General features: G+C 45.7%; 1 protein-coding gene across 5 annotated transcripts; it reads right to left on the reverse strand.

Annotated features, from left to right (window-relative positions):
- On the reverse strand, positions 1-6,321 carry LOC124653398 (tRNA-specific adenosine deaminase TAD3-like). Of its 5 annotated transcripts, none has more exons than XM_047192464.1 (10): positions 6,207-6,321; positions 5,268-5,346; positions 5,142-5,178; positions 4,209-4,282; positions 3,815-3,936; positions 3,206-3,288; positions 2,243-2,324; positions 760-1,212; positions 512-621; positions 1-426 (listed from the first exon to the last, which is right to left on the reverse strand). In XM_047192464.1, exons 2-10 carry the CDS (start codon positions 5,323-5,325, stop codon positions 231-233), a joined length of 1,215 nt encoding a protein of 404 aa, XP_047048420.1. In that variant the 5' UTR covers positions 5,326-5,346; positions 6,207-6,321; the 3' UTR covers positions 1-230. The 5 variants fall into 5 exon arrangements, with proteins under 5 accessions (XP_047048420.1, XP_047048417.1, XP_047048419.1 ...); XM_047192461.1 differs by having other exon boundaries at positions 5,142-5,193; positions 6,207-6,320; XM_047192463.1 differs by having other exon boundaries at positions 5,142-5,193; positions 6,212-6,259.
- Positions 6,322-22,924: the final 16,603 nt, after the last annotated feature.

Consider the following 22,924-nt stretch of genomic DNA (forward strand, 5'->3'; position numbering starts at 1 on the left):
TTGGAGAAACAGGTGATATGAGTAAAAAATGGGGCCATTTCCATTTCCTCGACACCTAATTTCAAGCTCAATAGCCATTAAACATCGTTGCAAGCTCATAACAGTAACAAATGATACACCAACCAATTTGTCACCAAGAAAAGAGTAACTGAATATATTAGCAACTAGGCATACATCTTTGGTGCAGAATAATAGCTCATGGATTCTTCATACTAGGACGACACAGAATGTCAGCAGCGTTTCTCAGAAGAATGACTTGATCCATTTGAATATGCCTCGGGAACTTTTACCCTAAACACAGAGTAATGGTGATTCAAACTCTTCTGCCCATGCAATCTGTAAACGCTGCCCAGCGCTCCAGTAATTGGATTGGGTAAAGCGTAGAAAACACGCTTGAACCTTTGATGTACAAGTGCCATAGCACACCTTCAAAATAAGCAAGCATGTCACCAAACTGAGCAGTCGGCGACAAAAGAAAAGTAATATCATAGTCTGATAATAGAGAACCTACATCGCGCATGGTTCCCAAACAAGATAGATGTCGAATCCTGTGCAAAGATATGGTCTGTTTCTTTCAGACAAGTCACTGCAGCATGCTGGATCTGCAGATTGTTCTTTATCCTGAAATTTAAACTTGAACTTGTTAGGGAAATCGGACAGAATAAATACACATCAATTCCAGTCTTCTGCTACAACACTAATCGAGTTATTAGAGGAGATGGCAACAATAGAAGGGTAGATATAAGTAAGAAGGCTCACTTCTGTAACTATCTTTAGCCGCTTTGCCGGTTCATCATCAGAACAGTTCTCCACGTCACCATTTAACTCTGGTTCATTTGTTGAAGTAGGGAATAACATTCTATCTCTCACAGCGGCATTTTCAATGGCAACTACTGCAGCGTGTCTCAGAGGATGCCAGAGAAAACCATCCTGAGAAGTCAATGGCTTCTGCTCAGTAGACCTTTGTTTCATCCACCCAAATGGGTTTATACATGAGACCTCCCTGTCCAAGCCATTGCAAAATCGGGAGCTTGACAGCAACAAAGCGTTGGCTTTATCCTCAAATGCTTCAGGTAACGAGCAGGACTTATCTGTTTCCACTCTGGCGCAATTGTTTGCTTTTAGAGAAGTATCATGCAGCTGTATTTGGTCTGTAGCCTTTGAAATTATTTGCATGTTTGATGGATCGACAACAATGGCAGCATTGCCAACCTGGCAAAAGCTCATCCATGTAGAAGTTAACCAAAAATGCCAAAAATGTTGATCCACACTAGATAACCAGCACATTGAAATCACATCAGGTAAACAGGAAAGAAAAACATGACAGGATTTAACTCGCTTTCACAAAAATGATGGCTGTCACTACTTGCCTATTTGTCATTAACCAAGTTGGTTCGCAGAGAAAAAATCACAAGACTGCAAGAAGGGTTATAGGCACTAGTCATATGAAATAAGTTTAATACAATATGAGGAAAACCTGCAGTAATTGGTGAGAATATTTCAACATAGCGTAACTTGTGCATTTACAGCTGTAATAGAAAATAGTCTACTACTACTACTACCTCCGTTCCGAAATGTAAGTCTCTAAAAAGGCTTACATTTCGGAACAGATGTAATACCATTTTCTGAACCTTGATTTACATTCTTGTTATCAATCATATATTGAGAAGCTGTGGATTGTGGTGTATTAGGCAAACGTGTGTTTGTCCATGACATTAATACTTCACTGCTAGTGCAAGACATTAACTTGATATCACAATTTTGTACTTAGGCGCTTAGGAGAATGGATAATTTTAAATTCTCCAGAAAGGACTGGATATTCCTTTTTATTTAGCCAAATATCCAAATAGTACGTCAATATTGAATGATCATGAGTAAGAATGTAACCATGTATCAGATGACAAAAATAAACAGGAAGCATCACTTCAATCCAAGTATATAGTCTTCCCGTTGCTGTTTATAGTGACAACCTATTTCCATTGCTTAAACTTCGCAGACGAAAAATAAGAAAGTGAAGAAAAGCTACACAAAACAACATTCCGACTATCTCTAAACAGTTAGTAAAATAACAATACTGACTAGCATCCGAAGGAATCATGAAAGTGTAGGATGTAGTACTCCCTCCGATCCATAATAAGTGCCATAGTTTTAATTCAAATTTGACTAAAAATGAACTAAAACCACGACACTTATTACGGATCAGAGGGAGTAGAATAAAATAACAATAAACAGGAGAGATCACCTGTGATAACTGCATAGCAGTCCTCATGCAATCAAATATTGCTGGTAATTCCTCCTCTTTGAATCCAGACACACCATCAATGCTGCAACATTAACAGAGAAATCCATTGGAAAAGCTTTTAGTGACACAACCGATACTGTATTCACAAGTTGCAACCAGAATTGCAACCTGTGGCAATAACCAATGTCACTAGTCCTAATTTTCTAGTGGGATGTAGATGGCATGTAATCTCAGTCTGCCCAAAATTCCCAAAAGGAAAGATTATAATTGATTGTTTGACTATAAGGCAGTTTTACAGTAAAAAGCCGGACAAGAAGAAAGTTGCTAACTATGTTTACACCTACAATCCCAAGTCATAAATTCTACATTGACATACAAGATCTAGATATTCTAACACAAAATGCAGTCAAACTTGTTGAGGTAATGGTGCACTGTGAAGAAACAGATTTAAAAGTATCACGAATTTCAACTTTGCTTTTGTGACACCAAACCAAGTACTCTCATAAATGTGATGAAACCGGAAAACATTCAGGCTAAGCGTATTTTTCAAAGCGCAGCTCATTCCTCACGAAATTGTATTTATGAATGATACTAATAAGTAAGAATCCATAAACTTCAAAATAGGCCTTCCCTTGAAGAGAATTACCCATGTTTGTGTATATCTCTAGACTCTAGGCTAGGCACATCCTTGTTTGGCAACGGCATTCAGTAGTTGTACACAAGGGAAGGTCTACGAAGAAATACTTGCCACGCGAGACAGGCTAGGTTCGGCATACATTCTAAATGAAGTCGAATAGTTCAACTCTCTAACTTGAACGTCCATAGCCTCTTATTTACTTGTGCATAGAAGGATTTAAGTAACCTTGAAAAAATATTCATAAAAGCTGGGAGCCAACAACTTCAAAAATTCCCGAGAACAAAAAAAATAGATAACATGATCCATTATGACTAGACGGAACATACTCATGAGGGGGATGATAAGATGTTGGCCAAAGCTTGCACTGTTCCTCCCACTCTTCTTTTGACGTAGCACAACAACTGGCAACCTGTTAAAGACCTTCGCCAACAGTCAACATTTGACAGGCTTGTAAATGGCTAGCTAAGCTGAAGTTCCTCCTATGGAGTTCCAAGTGATTCTTTATCCATCAAGAGTGAGGCATCTTCAAATGTTTCTTTTTTATGCATCAAGAGCGACAATTATCTCTCTTAAGTAACAGTGCATTCTGGGAGATGGAATGTGTTTCTTTCAGATTGTTTACTTGTGACACACTGAACATAAAGAAAACATGAAGACACTACACAAATTCGGTGGTAGTTGCCATAGAGCTGAAACCAGATATCGTGATTTTCATCCATGGTGGATGCATTCCAAAATTTACAGTGAGAGTAGAAAACAAGCAGTTGAAGCTTACATTTACTATTTTTATCTTAACACACAAGAGGAAAATATTACACTAGAAGGTCATAAATTATAACTATTATGCCTGGAAGCAGTGTTTTTAACATTGCCCCCAGGCCAACAAAATCAACAGATTTGAGTTAATTTCTCGAGGAACATACAGGAATACTTACTCTTGCAATGAAAGGACTCAGATGGTAGTTGTCCACTATCTTTTGTACTTCTTCAGGAAAACCTTCACTACAATTTTCAGGCCCAGTGGAAAGGCATAAGATGATTGATAACTCAGAATTTTCTGTCAAAGAAACCATGACAAAAAATTAGAACAGAGACAATAAACTGTTCCAATATGTTAATTACTGGTCTAATGGAAAACTTGGCTTAAAATACCGCAAGATGGTCAGTTTAATTTCCACAATCTATTGATTGTACTCTACCATTAGCTGATTATTAGGAGCTCATAGCATATATCTATGGTATGGTTCGCTTATATAAAATTATTGCGTAGTGCACTGCAATCCTAAGACAGACAGAAAATAACTGAGAAACAGATAACAATGCATATACCGCCACACCCAACACGCCGACGCACCCGCTTCACATGCCGTAGATTCTCAAGTGGGCATACCTGATTCAATTGCCTGAAAGAGCACCAGTAAATCACCGTGTCCAACAATTTGAAAATAATAACATGTAAAGTTTGTCAAAAAGCAAAACGACCCAGCAAGAACTGCATATTAATTTCGTACAAAATCTCAAAACAGAAGACCAAAACTTCAATTAGACTACATATCATTCAGACAACAGAAATTGAACTTGTAATTCTGAAAAACAAAAACCAAATTTCTATACAAAAGATATTAAACAGCCTTTAGTTTGTCTAAGTTCATACAAAAAAAAAAATCTTGGAAAGAACAGAAGCACTTCTCACACAACTAAAATGTAGAGTCACAGTTCCCTGGAAATTGCACAACTCCACTTTGAAGAATTACTTTGCCACTTAACAAATACAATTGTTTATTAACATCTAGAACATTTTCAAATTATTTTATTAACTTCTGTTAAATTTATATCCACAAGTTAAGGTTTTGAAAAAACTGAAAACCAGAAGATTATTCAAGTGTATTACCAAATATGATCTGAAATTGATGAACTCTGGATGTATGACGTGATGTACTAAACACAAGAACTACATCGTATTCAACAGAGCTGAGATCTCAACACAAACATCTGCTAAGTTCTTGGTACCAAACACAAGAAATATTTCATATTTAACAGAGTTGAGATCTCAATACAAACATCGGTTCAGTTCTTGGTACACCAGACTCAAGGTAAAGCAATCCTCAAGCCTCCTTATGCTCTTTCCAACAATTTATCCACGAAAAGAACAAGAAATGGTTTGTGCTACTATTGACTTTAAAACCATGTTAATTGCAGTTCAAGATTCCTAAACAGTAACAAACCATTTGAATAAAACAACTAAGAGAAGAAGCTATTTACCTGATGAGTGCATTTGCTAACTTGGGTACAATGTTCGCTGCCACCACATCAACTAGCAAGAAAAATAAACGAAAAAAAATGAAACAAAAAAGTAACAAGATCAACAAGAGCACTTAAACAAGATACCTGTAGAATGTTGGGGAGGAGATGGATTGCCAGGCACCTCAATAAGCTCCCACACCATGGCGATCAATTTCAACGGAAGCTGAAGTCCAAAAAAAAGCAGACATCTTTTTAAGACAATAATTCGATTAAGCTTAATTTGCAAGTTGCATGAAACAGAACAAAGCTGCCAAGAAACAGGTAAGAACAAGAAAAGTTATAAATTAATTAATAAATCTGGCAAAAAAAAAGGAGGCAAGGAACAGCGGTGTAGGCGTGGAGCTCAGAGCCAAAGAGTCATTGTAGGTGTTGGGTGCGAGCATCAGCTGGGTTTGCAGTGAGAGGGGGAGCCAGGATTCGGTTGTGCCTCAACCTGCAAAACTACTTGCTGCAGTAACCCTACGAACAACCAACACTTGGACACTTGTAAATTCTAATACAGGCTGAAACTACTTTTCTGTATAACCATGTTTCAGGAATGAAGCTACGCCAGATAGGATCACTTTTCAGAAGAAAAAAAAGAGAAGATAATCAGTATATCTTCATCTCCAAATTGCCTTGTTGTCTAAGTTAATCAGGTATGTGGTTTGCAGGTTTACAACATTGGGATCTGCGGTACACATCTACTGCAGATTCGCCAGGTCTCAAGTGACATGCAGCCATATTCAAGGAACATCAAACTAAGCAAAACCCATTTAGGACATTCTCCCAAGTATCACAGGCTAAGATTGGGCTACGTCTTTCTACAGAAACGTTAACACAAATGCAAGCAGCCTACAGGCATCAATCGATAGAGGTTGGAGCACTCTCTCCTCTTCGACAAAAGCACAGCTAACAGAAATATATATGGCACCATAACTGTATATGTACCACTATTTCGTTCAGCACAAAAATATACGCTTCAAAAAAAAAGCGGGCATCAAAGCAAATGTACTGTAAGTGAATTGGCATGCTGATACTCACGAGGTGAGGAGAGGAGAGGCGGATGGTGGAGAAGCCGGCAGGGGGCGAACCGCTGATGGAGAAGAGGACAGCGTCCTCTAATCCGACGAGCTCTGGCCGCTCCGGGTCGCGGCGTTCCGGCGGCTTGCACTGCTGCAGCGGGCAGCGGCGAGGATGACTTGAATACCGGCGACAAGAGGATAGGAGAGAGAAGCCGACAGGGGGTGAAGCCCTACAGGCGAGCTCCGCGGCTGCGAGCGCCTCCAGCGCGTCCCGGCGGCGGCGTGTTCTGGTTGAGAGGGGCGGGGGATTTGTGCCAAGATTCAAGTGGTCCGGTTCGTCCCGCTGGACCGCCCCTCTCTTTTGGCACCAATAGGGTAACCGTTCGGCCCGGAAAATATTAGGCCCGTTCCGTTGGACCCTCTCTGTAGAGGATACGCCGCCTCAGGAACCGACCAAGCCGCCGGCCGCCGGGAAGCGCTCGCAGCCGTTGAGCGCCTAGGGCTCGTCTAAGTATAGCCTCGCCTTCCTGCCGTCCCCTTATTCAGCATCTCCTCGCCCTCCGGCGGCTGATCACCGCCCCTGCGGTTCCCGCTCGTATCTAGGTCGCTGGAGCAGGGTAAGATGCCGGCCACCGGAACGCCGCGTGCTGGAGGCGCTGGCAACTGGCTGGATGCGTACAAAGCGTCAAAGCTTGATGGAGATTGGAGTGTTTTTTATTCAGAATCGCTGCTGAAGAGCCTGCCGGCCACACCGGAGAAGCGACAGGGACGAACCTAGGATTACCCGTAATCCCTCCAGCAGAGGTGCGGTCCGAACCTTGACCCCCGAAATTTCGTATAGGTGCAGCGGTCCAGTAACAGGGCCGCGTCGGACCGGACCCCTTGCATCTATAGATTTGTGCGTTTTTTTTTTTGTTGTTGTTGAGACCGCGACGATAAGTGCATCTCCAACGCGGCGACCCATCCTGCGCCCGCGTGTCCGAATGGATCCAACCGGATAAAAACAAGGTCCAGCGCGCGGACCCATCCCTAAAACAGATGGCCGCGGCGTTCGGGACGACCCAAACCCGGCCCAAATCTGGGACGAGTTTGCGTGGCCGCGAACGCCGAAGGCTGGTCGCTCGCGTCCTCCCCTTGTTCGCCCCTGGCCCGCCTATCTATCTCCCAAAACACAAACACTCCACTCCACTCCCAAAACCTAGAGATGGCCGACGAAGCGACCGCCACCGCCACCACCGTCACCATCGGAGACGAGGCACAGCTCGCGGCCGTTGCCGCTCCGCCCGTGGAGGCGGCTCCTCAACTGGACGCTCCGGTGGTCGTGGAGCCTGGGCCGCCGACGAAGAAGGCGAAGCCCGAGCTCACCGCGGAGCAGAGGGCGATGGAGACCAAGAAGCGGGGGACCGGCGCAGGGTGCTCGAGCAACGGAAGAGGGACGTCGCCGCCGCGGAGGAGCGGCAGCGGGCGGCGGAGCAGCTCCTCCAACTCCAAAGTCCAAACGCAGGCGAAGGCGAGTGTCATTCAAGAGCAGGCGCAGGCCATGCTCTTTTACGGCCACGCAGCGCTCGGCCAGCACATGATCATCCCGGGCACCGGAACGGCCTTGGGGGGAGCTCGGCCTCGTTCGTGACCCGGCCCCTTCCTCCAAGGTCAACTGCCCCGCCGACTGCCCCGTTTGCGTACACGCCCAGCGCGCACGAAATGGGGGCGCAGTCAGGGCGATACGCGTACCCGTCACGTGATGGGTCACCGGAGATGGGCGAGTCTATGACGGGGCCGTCACCTTCGTCCATTGACCTCAACCGTGCGCCGGCGAACTCCAAAGGCCCCAAGCACCTGGGAGCAGCAGCGATGGCCGGTGCACGCAACCTGCTCGATGATTTGTCGGCCGAGCGCGCGCAGCCACCGTTGCAGGCACCGTCCACCGTGCAGGCCCCTCCGTCTTTCCCGTAGACAATGCCGACGACCGTGCCATATCCTTCGACACAGCAGGCTCCCCAGCCACCTCCCATTGACACACAGGAGAACACCACTGCCTGTCCCGGCATCATTAACATCGAGGAGGAGCCGTTATTCGCTGAGGAGCTCACACAAGCCGCAGCTGCACAAGCTCGAGGTCACCGGGTAAGCAAAAGAACCACCAACTACACGGAGGAGGACAAGGTGCTCGTCGAAGGATGGTTGACCATCGGGCAAGATGCATTGACGGGTGCCGAGTAGAACGGGACCGCATTCTGGCGCCGGATCTATGATTACTTCCATGAACTTCACAAATACGGACAAGAGCCATTTGAGAGCGACCGCAGCGAGATATCGCTCCAAAAGAGGTGGGGAGCAATTCAAACGGAATGCAACAAGTTCCAGGCGGCGTATGATCACGCGAAGCGGATCCCCGTTAGTGGCATGGGTGTGAAGGAGTTGGTATGATTCTTAACCTCAACTTATTCATCCAATGTTTGCACATATGTTTATCATTGTTGTCTCGCTTTGCTCTAGGTGTGGCAAGCTTTGGAATTCTACAAAACCAACAATGGAGAAAGGACCTTTGCCTTCCCTCATTGTTGGAAGGAACTCCAAGGCACCCCCAAGTTCCTGGAGGGGTACGAGGGGTACATGGCGACCTTGAATGGCAACAAGACCGCCAAAGATGCCACGGTCATTGACCTTGATAGTGGGCAGCCTTGCGGTAGCTCCGCTTCGCGTGCAAGTCGTCCACGCGGCCACAAGTCAACCAAAGCCGACATGAAGCGTGATGCTTCTTTCATGCTATTGTTTGACACTTTGAAGGAGATGCATGCGGACAGAGATGTGTCCACGGACAAGAGGGATGAGAGGAGGCGCCGGGAGAAACAAGAGGACAGGAATAACTACTTTGATGTCCAAAAGAAGAAGCTTGAGATTGAAGAGGTCAAGACCAAGACCAAAGCTAGAGAAATTGAGCTCAAAGAGAGTGAAATTGAGCTCATAGCAATGGCAAGGGCCAAAGAGGTGGAGTTGAAGGCGAAAGAAGTTGAGCTCAAACGGCAAGCCGAGGACAACCTCATCATGAACGCCGACTTGACCACCATGAACGAGGCGAAGAGAGCTTGGTTCGAGAAGAGACAGAAGGATATCCTAGAGCGCCCAAATTGAGTTGACAATCTCAACTGTAATTTTTATATTTTTCTCAAACTATGGCACATTTTAATTTCTTTATCATGCTACATTTGATATTATTTTATGTTATTCGATATTATTCTATATTTGTTAGATATTATTCTATATTAAGATATTATTTATAAGCATGTGTGGCCAGAAATAGGCCATATGGGCAAATGGGTGGCCGTTGCGTTGGGCCCAGCGTGCGACTCAAACGGACACGCGGACTCGCGACGCTGTCCGTGTATCCGCGCGGCCACCCAAACGGCCCAAAACGAACGACCCAACGCGTTCGTTTGGTCGCTCGGTTGGAGATGCCCTAAGTTCTAGAGACCAAAAAAGACAAGTCCCAAGTGCGTCGCGCGTCCGCGTATCCGCGCGGCCACCCAAACGGCCCAAAACGAACGACCTAACGCGTTCGTTTGGTCGCTCGGTTGGAGATGCCCTAAGTTCTAGAGACCAAAAAAGACAAGTCCCAAGTGCGTTCCAGTGGGCCAACAGCCAGAATCGAGCGCCCTGGTCCACAACCCTATCCCATCCAGCGCCCTGGTCCTCCTTGTTCTCCTCGAAAGAATATGCAGACGTACATACATGCGAATTAAGCCAGGGAGAGGAAACCCGGAAGACGATGAAACGAGTCAAGATTTGGGTTTGCTTTGCGTCAGTGTAATATTAGGCGTCATTTTGATTTACGAGTACATCTGAATTGTTTTGTGCAAGGTACTTACATCCCTTTTGTTTATGGTTCAGTAGCTGGTAGGATTTGGAGTCTGCAGATAATTTTGCATTGTCTTCGGCCAAAGGTAAACTGATGCATGTGCACTGTGCATTCTTCCAAATGGTACGTTCTTTGATATCAAATAATCTGGGACATCAAGGCAGTAGAGCTGTGCTACTGATATGGTATAAATATGACAACTTCCTCTACCCTAGTCATAATCTGACAATATTTACTTACTATCAAACTAGCACTTTTCAGTCTTTGCACAGAAAACAGCAAGATCAGCATGCATTTTATCTATCAAAAGGAATTCAAGTATGAAAACTGAAATGACCATAGTCTATCGACTTACAGTTCTGCAGCTTGGTTGTGAATTTGGACTTACAACTTCTTTTCTACTGGATACTGCTGTCGAAACTTTGGTGTTAGATAAACCTAGCATAACAGCTGAAATTCCATCATTGTTTCTCTGCAGTGCAGCATCATGTTTCTGATGTTCTGTTGTTGGACGAATTAAATATAAGAGGTTAGAGCATACAGCTTACCTCGTTAAATACTTCTGGTTAGATCTTGTGGCTGCTGTTCAATACTCAAACTTAAGCTATACTGCTGTTTATCTAATCAAATTCGATCATAGGAATATTGCTGCTGCTGCTGCATCTGAGACACCTTATAGTTTGAGACGGTTCAGCTTTGTTACTTGATAGTTATAGTTCATCTTAAAAGTGGAAGAGAGAGTATTGTTCTAGATGATTCAGCTGTTAATGTTGTTTGTACGGAAACAGTGAAAATTTGATCGTTTGTCTTGTCTTTGTAGGAGGGCTGTGGGTTGCACGGCTCTGCAGGCGCAACGGAGCGATGACACCAACGTGCGCCCCGCCACGTAGCCTCCGCCAACTTTCTATCTGCTTCTGCATCCATCCCTCTATGCCGCCTCACCTTCTTATCTCCCCAAGCTGATGGAAGTTGAAGCCACCTTGTCTCTGATCTAGCCTTTGCCTTGTTTTATGTGCTGGTGATCAGAGTGTAAAAATCAAACTTTTATTCGAATTACTATGACCATCCTGGGCATTACTGTGTAAATTGAATGTTTGGTGCAAAACTATCCCTACCTACTCCTACCAAACAGATAAATCAATGGAGAGTATTGATGAGGAAGTGGTTTGTGGTGTAAGAGAGTGTTTTGGGTGACAGGAGTGTTTTCACCCAATCCCCTAGGAAATACCCACAAATACTCTGTGATACACTTCTGCCAAACAAGGCCTAAATAAAGAAATACAATGCAGGGTTAGATTCTCCCATGGATTGTTTTCGCGTGTGCCGCTATGGTGGTCAACAGTCAACCAGACCCCTTTCGGCGTTTACTCCACCACTAGGAAAACTAACTATCCCATCCCAGAGTAGTCAAACAAAAGCTCTAGGGCAGAAGGTGCGGGCTTGTTGTGCCCAAGAAGAATGCAAGAAATGTTATGCAAGCCACATTTTATGTCGATTTTTCATACGTTGAGTGGCCACTGAGAAGAAGGTGTGGAAAAAGACAAGAGTCAAGTCAAATCACTACAAAACCACTGGCATAGAAGGGAAATCTTGGTGCTGATTGCCCCGCGCCTAATATGATCATGCACAGAGGAAACTTTAGAGTGTAATACTCCCACAGTTCACAATTACCCTGGGTTCTAGGTTCAGTCAAAGTTAAATTTTACAAAGTTTGACTACAAACATAGAAAAAAATATTAATATCTAAAATATAAATTTGTAGCATTAGAATCATCTTGGAATGTATTTTTATATTATGTAGCTATGCAATTATAGATGTTTATTTTTTTTTCTATATCTTTGATCAAATTTTAGAAATCTTGACTTTGACTAAAGCCAAAACACAGGGTAAATAAAAACGGAGGGAGTGTAGATTATTTATTTACCTTGTAGGGTTCTTTCCAAATTGCTCGGGCGGCGGTCTTACACATTTCTTTGTTTGCATGCATATTGTCTAAAGTTTGAAAAAACACTACTTTGTACTAACTCAGCAGATTCCTATTGACGCGTTGCATTCCTTCTAGACGAGTTCTTAGAAATACACTAATACAGGGCGTCAGTTGTATATCAAATAAATTAATGGAAATGGAGACCAAATTGTAAGCGGAAACATACCTTTTTATTACTAGAAACAAAATGAAGATACTAGTGGGGCAAATCGAAATTCCATTGCCATACTTCGTTTGTTTACTATAACCCTTGCAAAACTAATCAAAATGTTTAATGTCTGCAGACAAAAAGTTGCTTTGGTCGGTGCTGTTTTTCTTTTCTTATCTTAAATTTACCTATGTGAGACTACTTGATTATTGAGAAAAAATATAACGGTCAGATGTTTGAACTAGAGATTGTCTTGGAGCAGCTCCATAATACAAGTCCAGGCTGATGACTGATGAGCTACTCTAGAAATGATGCATTTTCTTGTTTTGTACTTTTTTATTTGCTGAGATCACATAACTCGCTCTATTTCTAGTTATTTAAGTTTTATTCCACCTAATTAGTATTTAATTATATGCAACACTGCAGCCAAAATCCAAATCCGGTTTCTCAACACGAAGTATCTGTTTCCACGTTGCCTAGGTTTCTTATTAATTTTAGAAAGTCCACATATTGGCACGTTGCCTAGCTAGGAGTAGTAGCATACATATATGACTGCTATTCAGAGCTGATAGTAATGCGCAGCTATCTGAATCTTCTTAAGCATTTCAGTGAAGACTCATCGCGCGCACTACAATAACTATACCGTGGACTGATTTTTCCAAGTCGTCTCTTGGCTACACCGGCGTACACGCACTTAAATTCCAAGTCGTCTCTTGGCTACACCGGCGTACACGCACTTAAATTCCAAGTCCTCCATTGATCGGATAGCGCACGCATCAGCAATTCTCCCCAGCTACAGACCTCCACAGCATTAGCCAATATTAATCCTCCACCGATCCGTTCTTCTTCCCACTCCTTCAAGCTTCAACTAGCTAGCCATGGCTTCCAAAACAACCTCATGCTTTACTTCCATAAAGGAAGCCCTGCTAATCCACGCGCAAAACCCGGCCAAGCTCTTTATGCTCGTGCTCCTCCTCTTGGTCGTCACCGCTTTCCTTGTCCCCTTAGACACGTGTCAGCCGAGGAACCTTTTGCACCGGTTTGTGTTACGAACCGGTGCAAAAGATACCTCATTTGCACCGGTTCGTAACACAAACCGGTGCAAAAGGTCCCCAGCCCTATTTCAGCTGAGCTACCCGGCCAAACAGCCCACTCACTTCATTTTTGCTAGGAGAAGGTGTGTGTGTTGAGTGCTACCTTGCATTTCTTTGGCATGCACACAAGGTGCTCGATGAAATGTCTGAGAGAATGATTTCGCTTGATTTTACACAAAATAAAAATGAGATGAGGTGCCGGAGCGACACTTAAGCTTTCTCCTCTTTCTTTCCCTCCTCGATCAAGGTTAAACAACTTTACCCTTTCATTTGTACGGTGCTAATATCCACTATATATATTATGATGTTTTGTAATGGTTTTTTGATAAACTTAATATTTGATGCGGATGAACCGGCGACAATGGATGTACGTTGACCGACGTCTGCCCGAGTTCACTTCGGGCCTGAAAGAATTTTTCCGTGTGGCTGAGGAAAACCCACAGGCGGATGGTTATATGTGTTGTCCATGTGTTGATTGCCGGAACTTAAAGCAATACCCTGAATGGCAAGTCATTCACTCCCACCTGCTTTGGAAAGGTTTCATGCCCAGCTATAATTGTTGGACCAAGCATGGAGAAAGAGGGGTTATGATGGAAGACGACGACGAAGAAGAAGAGGATGATGATATGTACCCTAACTACGGTGATACTGCAACAGGGCATGATGAAGATGAGGAGGCAGGTGGAGGTGATCAAGATGAAGAGGCATCAGATGAGCCCGTTGATGATGATCTTCGTCGAGCCATCGCTGATGCACACAGAGATGCAGAAACTGAAAACGAGAAGCGAAAGTTAAAGGGCATGTTAGATGATCACAAAAAGAAGTTATACCCAAATTGCGAAGATGGCAACACAAAGCTCGGTGCCACACTCGGAGTTGCTGCAATGGAAGGCGGAGGCTGGTATATGTGACAAGCCATTTGAGAAGTTACTGAAAATAATGAAGAGGAGGTTTCCAAAGGATAACGAATTGCCTGACAGTACGTACGAAGCAAAGAAGGTTCTCTGCCCTCTAGGATTAGAGGTGCTGAAGATACATGCATGCATTAATGACTGCATCCTCTACCGCGCTGAGTACGAAAATTTGGAAGAATGCCCGGTATGCAATGCACTACGGTATAAAATCAGGCGAGATGACCCTGGTGATGTTGAGGGCGAGCCCCCTAGGAAGAGGGTTCCTGCCAAGGTTATGTGGTATGCTCCTATAATACCACGGTTGAAACGTCTGTTCAGAAATAAAGAGCATGCCAGGTTGTTGCGATGGCACAAAGAAGACCGCAAGAAAGACGAGAAGCTGAGACACCCCGCCGATGGGTCGCGAGTGGAGGAAAATCGATAGAGAGTTCCCGGACTTTGCGGATGACGCGAGGAACTTAAGGTTTGGTCTAAGTACGGATGGAATGAATCCTTTTGGGGAGCAGAGCTGCAGTCATAGCACCTGGCCCGTAACTCTATGTATCTATAACCTTCCGCCTTGGTTGTGCATGAAGCGGAAGTTCATTATGATGCCGAGTGCTCATCCAAGGCCCAAAGCAACCCGGCAACGACATTGATGTTTACCTACAGCCATTATTTGAAGAACTCTTACAGTTGTGGAGCGAAGGTGTACTTGCATGGGATGAGTACAAACAGGAGTCATTCAACCTACGAGCGTTGCTTTTCGTGACCATCAATGATTGGCCTGCTCTTAGTAACCTTTCAGGACAGACAAACAAGGGATACAATGCATGCACGCACTGCTTAGATGAGACCGAAGGTGCTTATTTGAAGAAATGTAAGAAGGTTGTGTACCTGGGGCATCGTCGATTTCTTCCAAAGAGGCACCCCATCAGAAAGAAAGGCAATCATTTCGGAGGTGAGGCAGATCACCGGGAGAAGCCTGAACTCCGTACCGGTGATGCTTTACTTGATATGGTCAAGGACATAAAAGTAATATTTGGAAAGGGTCCTGGCGGCCAATCTGTTCCCAAAAAAAGGCTTCGAAGAAAAAATCTGTTCCCAAAGACGTTGTTACCGGACACGCACCCATGTGGAAGAAAAAATCTATATTTTGGGATCTACCCTATTGGAAAGTCCTAGAGGTCCGCTCTTCAATCGACGTGATGCATGTGACGAAGAATCTTTGCGTGAACCTGCTAGGCTTCTTAGGCGTGTATGGGCAGACAAAAGATACACCAGAAGCAAGGGAGGACCAGTATCGTATGAAAGTCCCAAAGAACAAGCAAGAACTGAATTACAAGACGGATACAGAGAGTCGCTTAAGTCCTGGCAGCTACGCTCTTACCAAAGCAGAGAAGGAAATCTTTTTTGAAGTCCTTTACAGTATCAAGGTGCCGTCTGGATTCTCATCAAATATAAAGGGAATTATAAATATGGCGGAGAAAAAATTCCAAAACCTGAAGTCGCATGACTGCCACATTATTATGACGCAGCTACTTCCGGTTGCATCGAGGGGCTTACGCGGAAAATGTTCGAATACCCATTGTGAAGCTATGTGCATTCCTTAATGCAATATCTCAGAAGGTAATCGATCCGGCTAGTCTTCCAAGGTTACAGAAGGATGTGGTGCAATGTCTTGTTAGCTTTGAGTTGGTGTTTCCACCATCTTTCTTCAATATTATGACACATCTCCTGGTTCACCTTGTCGAAGAGATTGCCATCCTCGGTCCTGTCTTTCTACACAATATGTTCCCCTTCGAGAGGTTCATGGGGGTCTTAAAGAAATATGTTCATAACCGTGCTAGGCCAGAAGGAAGCATCTCCAAGGGCTATGGAACGAGAGGAGGTCATCGAGTTCCGTGTTGACTTTATTCCCGACCTTAAGTCGATTGGTGTTCTCGAATCGCGACATGAGGGGCGACTAAGTGGAAAAGGCACGCTAGGAAGGAAATCAATGATATGTAGGGACGGCATTTCTTTCACTCAAGCACACTACACAGTCCTACAAAGTTCCACCTTGGTGGCCCCGTATATCACTGATCACAAGAATATTGTACGCTCCGAATATCCGGGGCAGTCTGAAGACTGGATAACACATAAACATATGCAGACATTCGGCGGTTGGCTCCGAACACATCTCATTAATAACAACGCTATTGAAGATCAGTTGTACTTGTTGGCCGGGTCACCATGTTCGACTATACTGACTTTCCGGGGGTACGAGATAAATGGAAATACCTTCTACACGTTCGCCCAAGATAAAAAGAGCACCAACCAAAACAGTGGTGTCCGCATTGATGCAACAAACACTAACAGTGGGGAAAAGGACACATATTATGGTTACATAGAGGAGATATGGGAACTTGACTATGGACCTTCTTTTAAGATCCCTTTGTTTCGGTGCAAATGGTTCAAGCTTGATGGAAAAGGGGTAAAGGTAGACCAGCTGTACGGAATAACAACAGTGGATTTCAACAATCTTGGTTACAGAGACGAACCATTCGTCCTAGCCAATGATGTGGCTCAGGTTTTCTATGTGAAGGACATGTCCTCCAGACCGAAGAAAAGAAAACAGAAGGAAACGAGCTCATCCGATGAGCCAAAGCGTCACATAGTTCTTTCGGGGAAAAGAACCATCGTGGGAGTCGAGGACAAGACGGACATGTCGGAAGATTATAATAAGTTTGCTGAAATTCCGCCCTTCACGGTGAACATTGATCCAACCATCGCGTTAAATGCTGAAGATACTCCATGGTTACGGTCGAAGCGATCATAATGTATTAATTAATTATTATCTTGTACCTTGATGAGCTCATATTGTGAAGCGTTTGTTGTGATATGTATCAGTAACATTGGTTGTTTCAACTAAATGCTCTTTCCTCCGAGAAGCTCCCGGAAGCCCTATTTAATTACCCTGAGGTACTAGTTGTTGGGTGTATATATACTAGCAGCTTCCGAGCGGGACTTGCGGGAAGAGTTACTCGGGCAAAGCTTCCGAAGATGTCTAAGATGGCCAGCCATCTAAGACATCTTCGAGAAGCTTCGCCGGAGAGGCTCTTTCCTTCGAAAAGCTCCTGGAAGCCCTCCTTACCCTGAGCTAGCTACTGGTTGTTGGGTGTATACTAGCAGCTTCCGAGCGGCACTTGCGGGAAGAGTTACTCGGGCGAAGCTTCCGAAGATGTCTAAGACGGCCAGCCATCTAAGACATCTTCGAGAAACTTCGCCGGAGAGGCTCTTTCCTTCTTGGTCGTTGCCTCTCAGGCTGCTCTCTCTCTACTCTCCCCGGAGGGGGCTATATATAGCAATGTGTCTCCAGATAATCCCCCCCAGATGAGGCCACCCCAGATAAGGCAAACACCAGATAAGCCTCCCCCAGATTTAGCCCCCCATCTTTAGCACCGGTTCCAGCCAGGAACCGGTATAAAAGGGGTATATAAACTAATCCACCATCTTTAGCACCGGTTCAAGCCAGGAACCGGGATAAAAGGGGTATATAATCTAATCCACCATCTTTAGCACCGGTTCAAGCCAGGAACCGGGATAAAAGGGTATATAATCTAATCCACCATCTTTAGCACCGGTTCAAGCCAGGAACCGGGATAAAAGGGGTATATAATCTAATCCACCATCTTTAGCACCGGTTCAAGCCGGGAACCGGGATACAAGGGGTATATATATAAACTAAAGACAACGACTTTATTGAAATTTAACAAGATACATTAACTAAACTTAAACTAAAACAACGACAACGACTTTATTGAAATTTAACAAGATACATTAACTAAACTTAAACTATAACAACTTCTACTAGTTCTTCCGCGCATCCGTTGCTGCCCTCCTGGCTGCCGCCTCCTGCCGCAACTCCTCCTCACGACGACGCTTATACATCTCCTCACTATCCGGATCCGCCACACGCGGCCGCTTATGCAGCTCCTGGAGACTCTGCCTCTCAAATGCTTCTATGGTAGCTGCTAGCGCCGCCTCCTCCCACTCCTCTATCTCTGCGAGCTGCGGGTCCACCTCATCCTCTGCTGCCCTCCTTGCTGCCGCCTCCTGCCGCTGCAGCTCCTCCCACTCCTCTATCTCCGCGAGCTGCGGGTCCACCTCCACCGGCGGCGGGTGCGGCTTTGGAGGCATTGTGCAATGGGCTAGGGTTTGGTGATGATCGAAGTGGGAGAGACGGGGACGTACTATTTATAGAGGGAAAATATCCCGCGCGGCGCCGTGGAGAGAAAATATCTCGCGCGTCGTTTGCGTCCTGGCGGGGAAAATATACCGCGCGCCGCTTGCGTCGTGGCGGGAAAATCACCCTCGCGTCGTGGCGGGAAAATCACCCTCGCGTCGTGGCGGGAAAATATACCGCGCGCCGCTTGCGTCGTTTGACGGGAACCTACCACGCGCGCGTCGTGGCGGGAACCTATCCCACGCGAAAGACGAAAAAAAATGGCGGGAAAATACAAAAGGCAGTGAAAAAAGGGGCCTTTTGCACCGGTTGGTGGCTCGAACCGGTGCAAAAGACCCTTTTGCACCGGTTCGAGCCACCAACCGGTGCAAAAGGTCCCATGAATAAATTCCACGCGCGCGCCCTTTCTTCTCCATTCGCGCGAGGACCAAAATACGGGGAGACTCGCCGAGATTTCGCCCGCCCGCGCCGCCGCCGTCGACCGCGCCTCCCCGCCCGCCCGCGCCGCCGCCGTCGACCGCGCCTCCCCCGCCCGCCCGCGCCGCCGCCTCCCCCGCCCGCCCGCACCGCCGCCTCCCCTCCGCGTCCGCGCGCCCGCGCCGCCCCGCCCCGGCCTGCGCGCTGCGCCGCCCCGCCCGGCCCGCGCGCCCGCCGCCGCCCGGCCACCTCCGCCCGCCCGGCCGGCCCCTCCGCCCGCGCCGCCCGGCCGGCCCCCTCCGCCCGCGCCGCGCGCCTGCCCGCCCGCCCGGCCGCTCGAGCCAGAGGTGAGGCGCCGCGCCCGCCCCTGCCTCCTTTTTTTTTAGTTTTATATTTAGTTAGGAAATTTTAGTTAGAAATTTGTATTGGAAATTTTAGTTAGGAAATTTTAGTTAGAAATTTGTATTTGGAAATTTTAGTTAGGAAATTTTAGTTAGAAATTTGTATTTGGAAATTTTAGTTAGGAAATTTGAATATGTAGGTTTTAGTTAGGAAATTTGAATATGTAGGTTTATTTAGATGGAAAATTTAGTTAGAAAATTAGTTAGATTTTAAATAGTATGTGTTAGAAAAATGTTACTTTGATTAGTATGTGTTAGATGGAATATGTAACTACTTTATTTAGATGTGTTAGAAAAAATTTAGATGGAATTGTTAGAAAAATTTCTATGTTAGACATATTTGTTAGAAAATATTAGTGAAATTTATATGTTAGAACTATTTGTTAGAAATTTCTATGTTAGAAATATTTGTTAGAAAATATTAGTGAAATTTATATGTTAGAAATATATGTTAGATAAAAATGTATGTGTTAGACAAAAATAGTAGTATTTGTTACTAAGATATATATATATATATTCATAAGTAATTTATTCAAATTCAATATTAGTTTGCATACGATGCCGCGCCCGCCGCGTCCTGGAGCTAGGACAATTTTAGATGAGTTGCGGCAGTTGGGGGAAGTTCGGGACTGGGCTCCGCCGGGGTGGCACTGGGAGGTGTTATCTTCCGGGGCGCGCACCTTGGTGCGGAATCCGGGTCCCGTCGTCGACCCGGATATTCTATGGTGGAGGTCTTATGGGCCACGTTCGTTTCGAGAGGAGCCGGCCCCGCCGGAGGTGGTAGCTCGGCGCATTGCAGCGGAGGATGAGCATGTTCGCCGTTACATGTATGCGTTAGACACCATGTATAGGACCGGATGGTCGATTATGCGGGGATCTCATGTTAGCTATGCTCCCGTTGCTTGTTCCGTGGCTTTGGGTGTTCACCCGGCGTGGCTCGGGACCCGGTCGGCGCCGTTGAGAGCTTGTAGTGTGATGTATTAGGGACCGATCGAGCTATATGTGTAACTCAGATCTTTGATTATGTATTCAGCATTATCCTTAATTTGCACTTATATATATGTGTAAGCTGTAATATTTGATCATTTATTTATATCATTATCTTGGTTAATTACTGCTTCGTTGTGTTTATAGCATTAGAATAACTTGTAAGTCTTTGCAGAAACTATGGAACGAGACCTAGAAAAAGAATTCCTCGTCGAGGAGATTATCCGTGATGATCAGGATATCACCTCTCTTTACCTAAACCAATCCGGCGAGGGAGACGCGATAGATGGCGAACCGATTTCTCCCAAGGCTCACGCAAAAAAGTTTGTAAGTCAATGCGGAGTTATTGTTAGGGACACCGTCCCGATCACCACTCAAGAATGGAAGAAACCTGGAAAGGGGGACGAAGGAGTTACTTATGTCGACACGAGATTAAAAAGTCTGATGTTTAGGAAGCTGCTGGTAAATTTCACCTTTCCGCAGCCAAGCGACTACGATAGTGAGAATGACGAGGCCAGACCACGAGGATCCCGAGCTGAATAGCGTACAACGAAGAGTTAAGAAGTGGGCTCTTAAGAAGATGGCAAGTACAGTTCAACGACTACAAGAAGAAATTGGACGAGCTTCTTTGTCAAGAAAGGGAAGACTCCCGATTTCAATGGCCCCTATGAGAAGATAAAAGACCACTCGGGAGGAATTTGTGAAGTTAAAGAAATCGGACAAGGCAAAGAAAAGGTCTGACACCAATACGAAAAATGCTTCTAATAAGATGTACTTCCATACCATGGGGCGAGGAGGCTACAATGCTGGCAGGCCTAAGTGGGAGAAATGGGAGAACGAGCTAATTAAAAAGGGGATCCAGCCAGAGGTACTGAAATGGAACCAGCGGTCAAGGGATTGGTTTTACGCGCATGGGGGCACGTTGGACGCACAAGGGTTATGCATATATACACAAAGACATAAGGAAAACCCACTTCCCATCGAAGCCTTTAGAAATGTTGCAAAGGAAGTTGAAGAGGGGAAGTTCCGTCCCGAAAGAGAGAACGACCAGCTCACACGCGCCCTTGGGAATCCCGAACACTCGGGACGAACACGAACCACATCGGGTGGCAAGCCGTGGTGTATTGGGTTTCCTGCGAAACGAAGAAATATCCCGATAGAAGCCGTCGGAGGCAAAAGGATGTGGTTCACGAACGCGTTGCTAAGCTAGAGGAACAAGTGAGAATGATAATGTCAGGCTCAGTCACAGTCACCCAACCTTAAGCTAATCCGCAGATAGAAGAAGTTGCATTCGATGCTACCGGCCAGGGATCTCAGCGGAAAAGCAGCGTGGCTTCCACGGAGCTGCATGGTGATGATGCACATGTGGATCCGCGAGATGGCTCCTCCCTCCCCTGTGGAACCGCAGATGGATCTTGATCTCTACCCTGTAGACTTTATCACAGAGTCTACACCTTGTGAGCTACATTTCCAAACGATGGGCTACTTAACGCTCAAGGCGGCGGTCGGCTATGTCTTACCGCCAGTACCCGATCAAAGATACCACTTCAAGCCGGTTCCACCTGGCTACGCTGTTGCCGGGGTGGATCAAGTTATGGATGGGTATGGGCCGCTGAGGCTTGACCACCCAGCCGGTGAAGGGGATTTGGTAGAGCTGGGAGAAGCCAAGAACACTACAGTTCTATGGCGAAAAGAATTCATTGTGATTCCGGGTTGGAAGGCGCCAACAAGGTCTCCACCGAGGCAGCATTCTCCACCGATGCAGCCGTCTCCGGTGCGTGAGCCTTCCCCGCCGGCGCGTGAGCCTTCCCCGCCGACGCGTGAGCCTTCTCCGCCGCCGCGTGAGCCTTCTCCGCCGCCGCAGCCCAAGTCTAAGAGCAAAATTAGGCGGTCCGCTACGACACGGCTGAGTCGTAACGGATCACCGAGACGCAAACAAGAGCCCCTCCCAAGAGTGCCTAAGGTTCCTCCCAAGAGACCTTATGACTATACAGTTGAGGAAAATGCCAAGATCGTAGCTGAACAACACAAGCAACAAATGTTGAAATTGAAAAAGCCCCAGCTTGAGCCGGAGCCAGCTATATCTCTGGAAAAGAAGTTGAAAATGCTGAAGAACCTTCATCAACCTGAGCCAAGTCTTTCATCGAACTATGACCGGTCTATTCGCAAGTCAAATGTGTCAGCAAAAGATCGGTGGGAAAAAAGTAAGGTAGAAGGGAAACCAGTTCCCCTACTTGGAACCCAGAAAAACTCGTGCCCCCCGCTCCAAGTGTATCCCGATGTCCTATCGTGCCTTGATCCGCAGATGGTAAAACTATACAAAGATGAGGCGGATGCGGCCGGTATGAGTATTCCCGAGTACTTAAGCCGCATCGATGCAGATTTCTTGTTCAAGGGTGAGGATGTCCAAATAGCATACCGAGTACAAGTACGGGCAACCTCTTGTCGGAGCTGAGGAGTTGCCTAATCTATCAACACAAGCTGCGAAGACTGCATAATTGGTACATGGATGCATGTAAGGATGGTAAGAACTGGATCATGGTGGCAATCACAGATGATCACTACGGGCGAAATGACGTGATGAACATCGAATTTTGTGAATTATTTCAGTTATTCAACCAAGACGCCCTCGACAAATCTCTGCTGAGTGCCTACTGTCTGTAAGTATTATTTATGTAATTAAGTCTCTACCGCGGCTCGTCCATTGCATGCATATAACCATACT

This window comes from Lolium rigidum, chromosome 5 (genome assembly GCF_022539505.1).
Source record: "Lolium rigidum isolate FL_2022 chromosome 5, APGP_CSIRO_Lrig_0.1, whole genome shotgun sequence".
Taxonomy (NCBI): Eukaryota; Viridiplantae; Streptophyta; class Magnoliopsida; order Poales; family Poaceae; genus Lolium; species Lolium rigidum.